Here is a 15,789-nt window from a genome sequence, read left to right as displayed (position 1 = left end):
CTTGATTATGCTACATTTAGTATATAATACAATTTTGGATTTTATTCACTAGTATTTAACCCTGATACCTACCTTAAGTGTTATGGAGCCTGTTTTACTTTTATTTTGAAATAATTTCAATTTTATAGAAAATTATACAAATGATACAAAGAACCTCCATATATTCTTCACACAGAGACTCTATTCAAGTTTTGTTATTTGTTCCAGTAATGTCTTTCTAGCAAAATGTTCTAAAGTAAGTTCACATATTACACCCAGATATACCACATCTCTAGCCTCCTTCAATCTGGGGAAGTTCCACTGTCTCTCCTAACTTACATAACCTTGACACTTATGAGATTACAGGTCAGTTCTTCCATAGAAATGTCCTTCATTTGGGTGTGCCCAACATTTTCTTCTGATTAGAATCAGATTTTGATAGACATATCACAGAAGTGATGCTATATTCTGCTTATTGCATTTTATCATCTGGCACATGATGCCAATTTCTCCTATTATGAATAATATTAATGGTGAATGTTGTCAACTAGATTTTTATACTTTTTTCTTTTTTATTCTTTTTTCCCCTTAATAAATATTACTTAATAGTTTGTGGGGAGCTACTTTGAGATTATGTAAAAAACTCAGTCCTTATTTCATTTTTATCTGCTATTTTTAGAATCCACTGATGTTTCTTGACTGAACTGATTATTTCTACAATGATGGCAAATGATAATATTCAATTCCATCATTCCTTCTACATTTATTAGTTGATATTCCATTATAAGAAAGAGCTTTATATTCTCTTTATTGCACAACTACTATCTAGTTTATATCAGCATTGTAATATGTTGCTATTATTTATTTTAATAACCAAATTGTCTCAGAATTGGCAAGTGGAAATCCATTTTAAGCTGGCTTCTGTATACTTTGATATGCCAAGTTTTTATTTGAAATCTTCCTTGCTTAATGACACAGAAGATGTTCCAAGCTCATATTGTTCCTTCCTTGTCCCAGTCCTGGAATCACCTATTTCTCTAAGTAACCTTTGTTCCTATTGCTGGAGAGGGATACTCTATTTAAAAAAAAATTTATTTGTGTACAATTGATATACAACGTTTCATTAATTTCAGGGGTCCAACATAGTGAATCAAGATCTCTATACTTTATCATACGCTCATCACAGGGGTAGCTATCACCTGCCACCATACAACACTTTTGCAATATCATTGAGTATTCCCTAATTCCCTAATATTGAGTATTCCCCAATACTCCTTGCCTGGTATTCTTGACTTAGTGATTCCATGACTGGAAACCTATCTCCCAGTCCAGCTTACCTATTTTGCAAACCTCCATCCCTCTGGCAACCATGAGTTTGTTCTCTGTATTTATAGGTTTGATTCTGTTTTTTGTTTGTTTATTCATTTGTTTTGTTGTTTGGCTTCCACATATGAGTAAAATCATAAGGTATTTGTCTTTCTCAGTCTGGCTTATTTCACTTAGTATAATATCCTCTAGGTCCATCCATGTTGTTAAAATGGCAAGATCTCATCCTTTTTTATGTCCGTTTATATATAGATATAGATCTAGATATATAGGTATGTAGATATATCTAGATCTATATCTATCTTATCCCTTTGTTTACTGATGGATGCTTAGACTGCTTCCATATTTTAGCTATTGTAAATAGTGCTGTAATAAACATAAGTCTGCATGTATCTTTTCAAATTTGTGTTTTCATTTTCTTTGGGTAAATACCCAGAAGTAGAATTATTGGATCATATGATATTTATATTTTAAATATTTGGAGGATCCTCTATAATGTTTTCCACAATGGCTATACCAATTTACAGTGTACTGTACTAATAGTACACGAGGGGCCCCTTTTCTCCATATCTTCTCCATAACAAAAAGCAACACTTGTTACTTTTTGATAACAGCCATTCTGGCAGATGTAAAGTCATATCTCATTGTGGTTTTGATTTGCATTTCCCTTATGATGGGTGATGTTGAACATCTTTTCATGTGTCTGTTGGTCATCTTTAGAAGAATATCTGTTCAGTTTCCCAGCCCATTTTAAATCAGATTATTTGTTTTGGGTGTTGTGTTTTATATATTGTTCATATATTTTGGATATCATTTGCAAATATCTTCTTTCATTCAGTAGGCTAATTTTTTGATCTGTTGATGGTTTCCTTTGATGTGCAAAAGCTTCTTTGTTTCAGTGTAGTCCCAATAGTTTATTTTTGCTTTTGTTTTCCTTGCCTTAGGGAACATATATAGAAAAATGTTGCTATGGTTGATGTCAAAGAAATTACTGCCTATGTTAACAGTGATATTCTAAAATCAACATCTGGATGCCAGCTAAGCTCACTGCTACTGAGGTGTAAGTGCTCTAAGGCCCTCTCAGTGGGCAAGAGTAGAAAATATACAAATAAGTAGACATCATTTTCTCTATCTTCTGTTAAAACTCATGAATAAACACTAATAACTCCAATTTTGATCTAACACCATCTGGTTCATTTTAGCTCTCCCCTTTCCATATTTATACTTCTCTTCCCCAATAATGAAAAATTGGTTATCATTAACCTCAATATATTTACTAACTTTCTCAATTTTCTTGACTGTAGCTAAGGTCCTAATCCTCTGTGACTACCTCCTCATTTAGATGTTGTCCTTTTGTGAGCCCTGGGCCCTGTAGTGTTTGTATTCCATTTGGGTAGGCCCTGGCACAGGTTGGGTTGCCTTCCCACTACACTTGACCTTGCCCATTAGCTTTTTGACTGAGAATAAGGAAAGGGGCTTTATTATGTTTTCTATACTTTGTCACTGAAGTACATCTAAGACTTGACAAATTTTAAATATAACCCAAATCATCTTATTGTCCAAAAATAAATGTTACCTATTTAGAGCAAATTAAAAACAATAAAAGTACTTGTATATCAAAAATATAAATAAATATATATGCCATCTTTCTTAAGTATTAAATATATGACTTCAAAAATTGCCTTTAATATTGTTAAAAGTACACAGGTTTTTTGGGGGGGTATTTGTTTTTGGTAATTTGTAGAAAACATAAATGTTACTGATGATCACAATTTAAAGTAGCTTACAGTATTATTTAAAAATATTACGGGGGTAAAAAAAAATTACAAATGTAGCTATAGGTAAAATATCTATATAAAAACTAGCCCATCTTTCAGTTGTCACATATGATATATAAATATAAGGAAAACAATAAATGTAAGGAAAACTGGATAAAGCTAAACAATTTAGTATATGCATTTCCAAAATGGAATAAATGCCTACTCTCAAATTCTTCCTGATCACCATCAAAATTCTGACTATAATATGTTAAAGTTGGTGTAATGGTATAAAGATTCAAGATTTCAATATAGCTGATTTTAATTGTTCTCTGTCTTCAGGTAGCTTTCCTTCTTTTCATTGAGTCAATTTTTACACAGAGCCAACCCTGGGTTTTAAAATAACTTTGTCTCTGGTCCCTTATTTTCTGTCATCTTCAAGAAGGACAAATGCAAGCTAGAATAGAAAATACGTGGATGTAGAAACTTGATTTCTTTTGATAGCTAAAAGGTGGACTGCAAATACATATAGAAAGTTTGGAGATAGTAATTAATTTGCGGGAGATGAGCTTGATTTAGATAAAATTTGAAGTCCTTCTCACAGGTGGAATATCAACTTAAAACTGCAAACATAACAGAAGCTCTGAAAACTGAGTAGAAGTTTTCCATTTGTAAGAGACATTTACATTTGTAAAGGAAATCTCCCTTTGTGAGAGTGTCTCCCTTGCTGTACCAAGAAGAGGAAGTTGACTCTAAGTCTCTGGAAACTCCTATGCATGGAGAAGGGAATGATTCTAGCTCTGCACAGCAATCTTAACTACTGTTACTGTGCTTCTCCTGGTAAGTCCCCACAACTGACTCCCCACCTCCAACACCTTTTGACTTTAGCTGAAGATGGCATTTAAAATGATGGCTTGAGTCATTAGTATTCCTGGGTCTGTCACATGTATACAGAACATATAAATGTTATTAAAGTTTTGTTTTTCTCCTGCTAATTTGTCTCATGTCAATATGATTCTTAGATGACTCTCAAGAAGAACTTTGAAGGATACATAAAAATTTTTCCTCCCCCCAAAAATAATCTCAAATATTTTAGTCCTCAGAACTCACTTATTCCCATTATATTAGCTGTGTGCTTGCTGATGTGGATAGTGATGTCCTTAAAGACAGAATCTGGTTTTAATAGGCAATCAAGAGGCTACTGTTTGAAAAATTAAGCTGAAGAATAGAATAGAATAATTAAAATAGAATAATAGAATAGAAAAATTAGTAGATTTCAGCATATAAATTCCAAATGAGAATTCCAGTTAATCATTATGATTCTCAATAATCAATAAAATTAACCATAGATCAAATCTAAGTAAAGAAGATTTAAAATTCCTTATTTTATTAGATTGTGCTAAAAATATGAAGAGCTCCAGGCTAAGTTCAATTAGAATGCACTGGCCAATTATTTTATATGAAATTTTGTAGACAATGTTAAGTTACTGAAAAAACAATCAGTGTAACATGATGCTGTTTAAAGAAGGTCAAGAATAAAGATGGAAGGGAAAGGCGAATAAGGGAAGTAGAGTAGGGCCCTTCCTTATCTGCAGGAGATATGTTTTAAGACCCCCCCCCAGTAGATGCCTGAAACCATGGATAGTGCTAAGCCTTACAGATGCTGTGGTTTTTCCTATACAGTCATACATACCTTTGATAAAGTTTAACATATAAATTAAGAACAATAAGAGATTCAAAATAATAACTAATAATAAAAAGAACAATATATTGTATACTGTAATATATTAAAATAAAAGCTATGTAAATGTGGTCTTTCTCAAAGTATCCTATTGTATTGTATTCACACTTTTTCTTGTGATAATATGACAAAATGCCTGTGTGATGAGAGGAAGTGAGGTGAATGACATAGGCATTATAATGTTAGGCTACTATTGACCTTCTGACTATTTGTCAGAAAGAGGATCATTTGTTTTCAAACCACAGTTGATTGTGGGTAACTAAAACTGTGGAAAACAAAATGGAATAAAAGGGGAATACAGTAATGAAAGAAATAAAGAAAAGACAGATTAAGAGAGATAAAAGAGAAATCTGCTTGGAGTTCTGGGTACTAACTACATTCATATCAAAATAAGGAATGTTTGATAGGATTTAACTAAGAATCCTAGAAACAATAAGTTTTAGACTAGTATTCATGAAAAAAATTACATTTGTGTTTCTTAAGAGTTGAGTTTTCAATTATTAAATTAAAAGGGAATCTATAGAATTACAATTTTAAGTCAATATGAATATTCTAAAATTAATGAGGTACAGAAAATTTGGTTTTTTAGTTATGTGGATTTGAAAGAAAAGGTCAAATATGATCTTACAAGGAGTGCCACTTTCATTTTTTTCCATAATGTTATTGGCTTAATTAAGGTAATCATGCAATAAATTTCCTTACATGTAATAGTCTCAGAATCCAGGCATATGATCTGTATCACAGTGGTGAGAAAAATATCTGGTATTCTCTTTACTATTATAGTGAAATTTAGACATTTATTAATTTAGAAATACATTTAAAAAACCAAAAAATGTTTTCTAAAAAATCCCCAATGTTATTATATGCAGATTAGGGCATTTCTACAATTAAATGCTAACCACATTGGAATAGCATAAAAAGAGAGCAAAAGACTCAACATGGAAATGATCATTTTAGTATGGTACTTGAGCACAAGTACAATGTAATAAAAATTTGAAAATATGATAAACATTGCAAGGGATGGTGAATAAGATATTTATTTATTTATAAAGACTTTATATATTTATTTATTTATTTGAGAGAGAGAGTGTGAGCAGGGGTGGGAGGCCGAGGGGGTAGGAGAGAATCTACAGCAGAGTTCACAGTCAGTGCTGAGCCTGATGCAGGGATAGATCTCATGACCCTGAGATCATGACTTGAGCCAGAACCAAGAATCCATTCCTTAACTGACTGACCCACCCAGGTGCTCCTGCGTAAGATATTTAAAAATAAGGTTCACTTTCTAAAAATCCTGTCATGTTAGGGTGTCCTTTGTATTCTTATACACATGAAGATTCTGAATATTATAGTTAAAAAAAAAATCGCATTTTTGAGGCCACTCTTCCCAGCACTCAAGAACATTTGTTTTCAATAAGGACATAGGTTTACTTTATTTTATTTTTATTTTTCTATTATAAGGTTCTAGCATCTGCTCCACAGAGCTTTATATCCAATTGATGCTATGTCATACAGGAAAATAAACAAGCAGGTAGCTGCAAATTCTTCTCATTAATTGTTTAGATCCCTAAAACAGTAGTTCTAGGTTTTTCACATATATCTTAATTGCCTGCAGAGCACAGGGTATTTGCAAATTTTGACTATATTCCCAGGGATTTTGGTTTAATTGTTCTGGGAGTGGTTCTCAGGAGTCTACATTTTGACAAGTATAATAAACCAAATTGTTGACTTTGTTGCAGGTTATGCTAGGATCACATAAAGAGAAATACAGTTGTAATGCAAGTGCTTCCATTTGTGGCATGGTCAGAAAAAAATATATATATATCATAGGAGGATAACCTCTGGAGAAGAAATGAGCATTATTAATAGGAAGAATGTTAAAGTACTTTGTTTATTAAAGTTAAAGATGATGTTCTCTTAATCTTTTGTCTCAGAATCTATAAAGAAGGTGGTGTGGGAAACAAAATACCTGGCTTGAGAAATGAGTCCCACCATTCATTAAGTATCTCAAATGCATGTTTCTTCTGAATAACTTTGACTTCCACAGATGTATCATTTAATACTACTAATCACAAGTCAACCCAGAGATCATTGTTGATTTGTATATTTGCTGATGCAAAACTTTCACTTGTGTATCTCATGAGGAAGGTGTGTAGAAATGTCATTTCACTAAAGATTGAGTTTAGTGAACCATGCAGCATATTTATTTTAACACAGGGTATTTTATGTGTAATGACACTTATGAACTGATAAAAACCTAGACAGAAAATGTTGGAGATGTTAAACAGTCACTAATGTGATGGGAATACATATAAAAGAAAAGGAGGTTTCCAGGGAAATGAAACATGAAAAACATGAGGGGATACAAATATTTAAAATTTATACAGATGAGATTTTTGAAGCCTGGAGCAGTTTTGTGTCTCAACCTTTTTTTTTTTTTTTTTTTTTTTTTAGCTTTGCTATCTACAAATGGACAGTTTGGGAAGAGATTTTTCTTTCCACAGAACTAGGCTAGGTAAGCAATCTCAGAAGGCCTAAGATGTTACCATGAAATTTAAGGTATTTGTCAATCTACCTATTCCCTGTCTCATGTTCAATGAGATTAGTTTTAGGAGTATTTGCAGGTATAAAACTATCTCAAATTAATGAAATTATGCAGGAATATTTCTTCTGATGTTCTTAAGGTATACAAATTTTTAGAGCAGTGGTTCTCAAAGTGTCGTCCTCGCATTGGTAGCATCATTATCACTTCTGAATGTGTTAGAAATGCATAGTCTCAGCCCCTATCTCCAGAATTACTTCATCAGAAATTCTGGGAAGCTCCCACCAATCTAAACGGATTGCATGGAGCACTGGGTGTGGTGAAAAAATAATGCATACTGTTATGCTGAAAATAAATAAATTTAATTTAAAAATTTAAAAACTTAACAAACTCTCTAAGTGTTACTGTGAAGCATACTGAATTTTCTCCTTAATATTCTTAATAAAGGTAACTAAGAACTTGAAAGTGATACTGGTCTAAGAAGCCCGTCAGAATCCTAAGGAAGTAAAGTGAAAGACTGAATGCTGAGGAAAGGACAACTGAAGAAAATGGACAGGAAAGATCTAAAATAAAAGCTGAAGAAGCCCACCACAAGGGTAACGAGCATAAGTGGAAGCAGTTGTTAGCCTCTGGACAATAGATATAGGGCCAAAGTCAGCCTTGTGACAGATATGGGAGCAGCAGCAGCATCGTGGTTGCCGTCATCATCATATCACCATCATCATCATCATCGCCACCATCATCATCACCATTATTATCATCTTGGTGGGTGAGAACTCATGAGATCCAGACACTGGACTAGGGGCTTACACAGAATTCTAACTTAACCTTTACAATAAATTTGGGGGTATTTAAAATTAAAATTTTTTCTGTTTTATATATGACAAAACTGAGCCTTAGAGAAATTAAGCAGTTTACCACCAAATTTATTTAAGTAGCAAGAAAGAAAACTGAAATTTGAAGCAGGCAGTGTGACTTCAAAGCCCACGCTCTCAACTGCTCTTCTTTCTTGATATCTCATAGCATCTTGGAGCTAAAGGTGTCCTCACCATTAGGCAAGAAAAAAAAAATCCAGTATTTATTTAATGACTAGTTAAATTGGATGAAGAGAAACCATGGAGGGTGAGGAAGGCAGAATTTGAAAAACTCAAGAGACTCATATTTTGAAGGATGGTGCTGTGGGGCTGGAAGGAAGACTGGCAGCCATTCCTAGAAACAGCATCGCTGATATGGTGAAAACACAGGGTTGATCCACAAGTACGAAAGAGTATGAAGAAAACAAGATGATGGGATAGAATTATTGATACAATCATAAGGTTTAATGTCCTAAAGAGAAGTGGATCAGCCATCTGGAGCTCAATATAAAATGCCAACATCCATATAATGGTAAAAAAAAAACAAACCCTTCATGACTTGGACTCAATGAGAAGATCTTTTCATCATCTCTCTTTCAAGTATAGGCTTTATGGCTCATTTTTTCTTCCACAGCAACATAATTAAAAAGTATATTTAATAGTATATTGAATCATACAGATATGGGTTTGAAACCCTGTCCTAAGCCAACAGGCAGCCTTAGGCAGGCTCCTTATTATATCTGAACTTGAAGATTTAAGTCATTAATACACACTTAATAATAATATTATTAGAATCAAATGGGAAAGTGAACTATAGGGGTTCAGAAAGAGTTGCCCCAAGATTTGTACCTTTGGCATGCAGATTATTTAGACCTAAAAATAATCAGTGTTCAAGGACTCAGGAAGAAAAATTGACCTTCCCCTTAACTGCTTAAAAGAATTTAGACAGAAGACCTGCTCCAGCAAAAGAGCTATCACCATAAATAACTATATTATATAATATGAACTTGGGGTGGTAGATAAGGAGAATCCTTGCAGGCACTCTTTGATCAAAGTCCTCCCTATGTCCCCTTGTTTCTGGATGGCTCAGCAATATTTGCTTACCAAACATTTACTCTTCTTCATTTTCCCGTGAGTTGATTTCTTTTTCCTTTGAAGTCCAAGACCCGTGGCCCCTTCTCTTTAGTTCAGGATAATATATATACCTCATTTTGCCTGTCTTTGGAATCTCATGTCTATGTGGATACCCATACATATGAAATTAAATTTGATTTTTTCCTACTAATCTATTTCATGTCAATTTAATTCTTAGACCAGGTAGAAGAACCTTGAAGGCTTCCTAACAGAATAAACAGTACCTGGCACTTAGTAGGGTCTTTTCCATCACTTAATATTGATTTGTTAAATTTAATTTAATATGAAGTTATTAAATTTGACTTCATGTTAGTTAAATTTAATTTCATTTGTGCCAACACGGTATGAAGATACATGCAAATATGATCCAACTTACTTCTAGCTCTAAGCCCCTCAGGATTAGTACATTTAGTTCATAACTAAAATGAACATAGATAAATAAGAAAAAAAGGGGGGAAGGGCTTGGGACATTTGGTGCTAAGAGCTGACTTAAATACAGATATGATATTTTCTAAAGTCATCACAATAAATTTCCCTTCCAGTTGAAAATGCTTCAGATTTGATTCTCGGTCTCCTTGGCTCCAAACTACTCACTCCTTAAACTCTCCATGTGACCTTGAGCATGTAACCTAAATTTAAAGAACTTCTGCTTCCTCATCTAGAAACCAAGAAATACACTTAAATTGTTCAATTTTATTTAGTATAGTACAATACACATTTTCTAGTTGTGGTCTCTAGTGGCTTTCCAGTGTCACTAAAGGCTGTAAAGGAATTAAAATTGTGTACGAATCTCATAATAAAATATGGAGCTGGTTATTGGATGAAATCTTTTCTGAGGGTCTTTAAGAAAACTAGTTGCCTCCCCTTCATCTGCCATTGCATGGGGTAGAACTTCTTTTGTTTTGAGGAAAGTGTGTTTGTGTGTGTATGTGTGTATGTAAGAGAGAGAGAGGGAAAATATATGTCATACTAGTGTTTTTGAGGGAGCTGGCAAATTAACCCATTTACATATTTACACATCTCTGGTTATGTTTACACATTTAAATGGACTGCCTGAGATCTAAGCCTTGAAGTATCATGTTATAAGCTCTAGCACTCTGTACTCAACTACAAGGAAAACATTCTATGCCTGGACTGTTATAGGAACTTTGCAAGTCAGTAGACATTCCTTTAACAAGCAATAAAATGAAGCTATCAGCCATTCCAAATGGACCAAGGTAGAGGTCACATGATTAAACCACCTCTGGACCAGACAGTCTCCGATGTATTTCACTCCAGTTTCCATCTATTAATCAGAGGAGTTGGGAGAGCAATAATTTAAATGCTGCAATAATCAATTCCATAACACATTAATAGAAGCTACAGTCAAACTTTTCCACACCACTTGACTGCATTGGAATCCTGACAGGAGCCCTAGGGCCATGCCTGATTTGCATTAAATTTACATAAAATTGTAAATCAAGAATACATGAACACAGCCCTAATATTTGTTAGTGCTTAGATCTTTCCTGATAGATGGATTGAAGCTGCTGGTGGTTTGACTTCGCTTGCAATAAAATTGTGCAGCTGATCAGCTTTGTTCTCATTCTGCAATCATGGGGAAAGGGACCCATGAGAGCTATAGTTTGGGGGCATGTGTATGCCACTTAGGGTTTTCATCCTATAAACCATGACTCAGATGTGCCCTTGGAAACCCCAATCTAGAAGCAGATTGTCTCCAGTGACTTTGTAGAGCCTGGTCATTGGATTTACTTACAAATAACTTAGCATTAAATGGAGATACAATTGATAGAGAAGTTGGCCAGCTGAGAGGATATCAAGGCCCCTGGAAATTTTTGTTTTTCCAAATAGCATTTACTATCATGAAAACAGATAATTAGCAACATTCTTTATGCTGAAGATAAAAATCAAGCCTTCAGCAAAGCATCTAGTACCTAACGGCTGATAAAGAGCACCTCACATGGTTCTAAGTATTCTGTGTGCTCTTCTTATAGATATGGCCTTTGTTACATGCTTTTATATTAAGGGCTAGGAGAGAATATGCTTATCAAGGGTCCTGGTTCACAGAGGCACTCTTTATATTCTCCTAAATCCTCTTATTTTAACTCTTTCCTGAGAGAAAATAGACACTAAAATGTAATAATGCCATTGAAAGCTTTTTATTTTTCAGAAAGCATTTTGCAAATATTTTGTACATCATGTTTAATGTCTGTTTCTCACCTCTCCCTTACCAACCACCTATCCCACTTTTTCTTACCTTGCACGATCAAGTAAACTTGGGAGGTCTTGGGCTCATGCTGTGTCTGAACCGAGCAAGTATAGGAACCCTCATCATAGACATCCACCTTCTGGATTCGGAGGCTGTATTCCAGAGAATGGCGTTTCTCCAGCTCAACCCGGGGGTCCAGAGACCACTTGTCATGCCCAGCAAAAATGATGCCAGAACGGTTCAACCAGGCCACCTTCGAGTTCTTGTCTTCTACAACGCACCTGCCAGAGCAGAATAACAACATTAGAACCTCAACCTTACCTGCACCTGCATTCATTCTCCTTATGACTGGCCTCAACAAGACCAAGAACAATAATTACATGCAGGATGAATCATTGCCAAGCCACTTTTTAGAGTCCTAAGTGTTGTCCTAAGACTAATTACCATCCAATGGATGGATGTCACTATTATTAGATTCAATTTGGCAATAAACAATCAATATGAAAAATGCAAGCAAATAAAATTAAATAGGTATTGACTTCCCACTGGATTATCTTCTTCTTGACTAGGAAAAGGTCACCACATAGAACTCCATCTGTTTAAGTACCTGAGAATTTGAAAGTGATAATGTGACACATTTACTGAGTTTTGAATTGTATTAATTCTCTAATAAGTATTTCCTAAATTCCTGTGTGATGGTAGATATATTTATGTCCTACTACTGTAGGAATTAGACAAGATTTCAGGATTTGCTTCAGATTCTTGTAAGTCTGGAATGCCCTCTCCCAGGAGTGAGAAGTGTGTGAATAGATCTGAAGGTAAGCAGATAGTTGTGTCAAGGAAATCAAAGCTAGCGTCATCTTGCCTAAGTCTGGTTCCAGTTGCTGTAGGCAGCAAGTTGTCTGCTGGTGCATCAGAGTGAATTCAATATTTTATGAGAGATGAAGAAACCAATTTCATAGTTCCTATTCCAAAAAAGATGAAGGAAAAATGTTTATCTGAATGACTACTTATTTTAAAAACCTATAAGGATCTCTTTCTGAAACTTGCAAGAAAGAGGCAAAGAATACAGATTGATGGGGAAAGGGTAGAGGCTTCATGGTGAATGCAGTTTTCTCCTTCAATTCCAGTGAGAATCTGGAAATGGAAAAATCAAGTAAAAAGCAAACAAATAAACGAACTTCTCTCTATATCCTTTTGGCAAGATTCATGTCTGCCCCACAGGGAGATTGTCCCAGACCCTGTTCACAACTGTAGAGCCATCTGCTCAGCACTCTGGGGCATGAGGGATGGTGAGAGAAGCCAGGAGCATGACAGCAGAACAATTAAAATACCATGTTCTGTATTCTCAAACTAAGTCAAATCCAGGTTTTCTCTCAGGTCAAAAAAGTCAGTCATAGAGATTCTGTACCCATGCATAGACAGGAAATTGATGCATTATCTACAGGCTGTCTACAGTAGGTATACAGAGGCCAATTCAGCCTTAGGAGGAGAAAAGCTGCACCCTTTCAAAATACCTCACCTATGGTTCAAAAGACCCCCTACTCCCATTATTTTTAAGTGAACTGAATATTTTATTGAACATGAGAATTTTAATTACTTGAGTTCCATGATCCATAGGTCTTTTTTCTCCTCTACCTAATTATTATCCAGAACATAAGTAGATGAAGTCATCATTTAGTGTCTCTATTAGCCAATATGTATCTCTCTGCCATGGAGATATTATTATGATTAATTAAATGTTTGATAATTGAGAACTTCTCCATGAGGGAGTACAAAGCTAACTTCGTGGATGCTTGCTGTTTCTTTCCATACTTGACTTTTCCTGTTCTATTATTTTGTGGCATTGTTTCTCTGTCCTTCATGGTATATGTGGCTCTTCTCAACTGAGAATCATTTATGAGTTAATAGGCTGTTAGCCACTTTCTAGAACTTTTATGCAGTTGTTGATGTAGGTTTACTGTGTTTTTCTTTTCTACAGAGAATGGAAATTTACCTCTGTCAATGCATTTTAATTTTTCTATCATGTATCTCCTTATACTTTTCTCATCTATGTAGCTCAACATAGCAGCAAACAGATACACTATGGCATAGAAATATATTCTGAATAATGTCTAGCCAAAAATATGTCCCTAATATGTTCATTTTGGGAAAAAAATACTATATAGCCAATTTTATGTAACTATGGCTTACAAATCAATTGAAGGCAGATATTTTGCTCTATTCATTTAGGTACCTCCAAAAATTAATCTCATAGAATACAGGTACTTGGGGAATGCCTGCTATTAAACTGACAGTGTCACCCTCACAGAGAAGAGGACATATGTTTACCTATTTTCCACGTCCCCATCCCAAACCCTACAACATCGACAAATGAACAAATTTCCTAACTATCACAAGGTAGAGTTACTAACTTAGGTGTTTAGGGTCTTTTGGACATTTTAGCAATTTTTGTCCATGGAAAAGTTAAACTTATCACACAGATCATTATCCCAAATTATTCTCTGAGAGTGTTCAGATTTATCTTACCTAAAGATGTAACTGACTATTTCAGCAAAATTACCAGACCCACAAAAATGTGTCTACCAAAACAATACATTATGTGGAAATTTTGCTATGACAATCTACATAACAGCTTATTCTTACATTGTGTTTCATCTTATATTTATTTTTAAAATTTATCTCTTACTTACAAATAAGTGAAAGATATATTAGGATATATACACATACATATACACTCACACTTTTTACTAACTTAGTATAGTTAGCCAAGAAGCTAAGCAGACCACAATGTGGTATTTTCCTTTTTTAAATTTTTACTTTAAGTAACCTCTACACCCCATGTGGAGCTTGAACTCACAACCCTGAGATCAAGAGTCACATGCTCTACTGACTGAGCCAGCCACGTGCCCCAACAGTGTAGTATTTTTAAAAGGAAAACCACTCCTCCAGATATTTAAGGGTCCTTTTTTATGTAGTCAGTAGTCCCAAAGGAAATATATTGATTCTATAAACCAGAAAATAATCTTTCCGCAGCATGACTAAAACTTTCATACTGAAAAATGGCAAAAATAATGCATTTTCAGAACTAATTTAATTTTTTAAAATTTTGATATCTTGATTTAAGGTGGCAACTATTTCAAACCATAAGTAGTGTATATAAGTAAAAGATGGTAAGAGTCAAAGTAATTTCAATTTGTAGAGCTCATGATTGTTCAGAAAATAACCAGTCACATAGGGTAGTCACGGAACACCCAGTTATTAAAAAATGCAGAAATACTGATTTAATGCAGACCCAGGTTCCTAGCATGCACTGACTGACCAGCAAGCATCATGAGCTTCCATCTAGGAGATAAGTTGGCTTAACTGTGCAGTAGGCATTCCTGTAGAGTAAATGAGAATTCTCATGCATACCATCATAATATAATAAGGAATTACTCCCTACTCAGAATGTTGCTTCAATACCAGACAATCTAGTTCAGAATTGGATACCTAATGATTCTATCTTTAATATCAGCTGTGGCTAAAACTGGAAAAGTATGAAGAGATGTATTTTATTAATAAAATATTTTTCTACTTAAATTCAATTTAGTTAACATATAGTATTATTAGATTCGGGGGCAGAATACAGTGATTCATCAGTTGCATATAACACCCTGTGGTCATTACATCAAGTGCCTTCCTTAATGCCCATCACCCAGTTATCCCACTCCCCTACCACCTCCCCTCCAGCAACCCTCAGTTTGTTTCCTAGAGTTAAGGGTCTCTTATGGTTTGCCGCCCTCTCTGTTTTTATTTTATTTTCATTCCCTTCCCTTATGTTTATCTGTTTTGTTTCTTTAATTCCACATATGAGTGAAATGATATGCTATTTGTCTTTCCCTGACTTATTTCACTTAACATAATACCCTCTTAGTTCCAACCACATTATTGCAAATGGCAAGATTTCATTCTTTTTGATGGCCAAGTAGTATTCCATTGTGTGTGTGTGTGTGTGATATATATATCTCCACTGTATATACATGTGTTATATACAAATGTGTGCTACATGTGATATATATATATATATATATATATGTATATATATATATATATATATGACACATCTTCTTTATCCATTCATCTGTTGATGGACATCTGAGCTCTTTCCATACTTTAGCTATTGCACACATTGCTGTTATAAACATCAGGGTGCATGTGTCCCTTCAAATCACTATGTTTGTAGCCTTTGGATAAATACCTAGTAGTGC

General features: G+C 34.4%; 1 protein-coding gene across 3 annotated transcripts in view; it reads right to left on the bottom strand.

Annotated features, from left to right (window-relative positions):
- LSAMP (limbic system associated membrane protein) overlaps window positions 1-15,789 on the bottom strand; it is a 654,328-nt gene that overhangs the window by 292,207 nt on the left and 346,332 nt on the right. For all 3 annotated transcript variants that reach the window (XM_059391908.1, XM_059391909.1, XM_059391911.1), the window contains exon 2: window positions 11,588-11,820. In XM_059391908.1, coding sequence (XP_059247891.1) covers window positions 11,588-11,820 — 233 coding nt within the window. The remainder of the gene's footprint in view (window positions 1-11,587; window positions 11,821-15,789) is intronic.

This window comes from Mustela nigripes, chromosome 2, assembly GCF_022355385.1.
Source record: "Mustela nigripes isolate SB6536 chromosome 2, MUSNIG.SB6536, whole genome shotgun sequence".
Classification (NCBI taxonomy): Eukaryota; Metazoa; Chordata; class Mammalia; order Carnivora; family Mustelidae; genus Mustela; species Mustela nigripes.
This window is presented reverse-complemented; position numbering and strand designations above follow the sequence as displayed.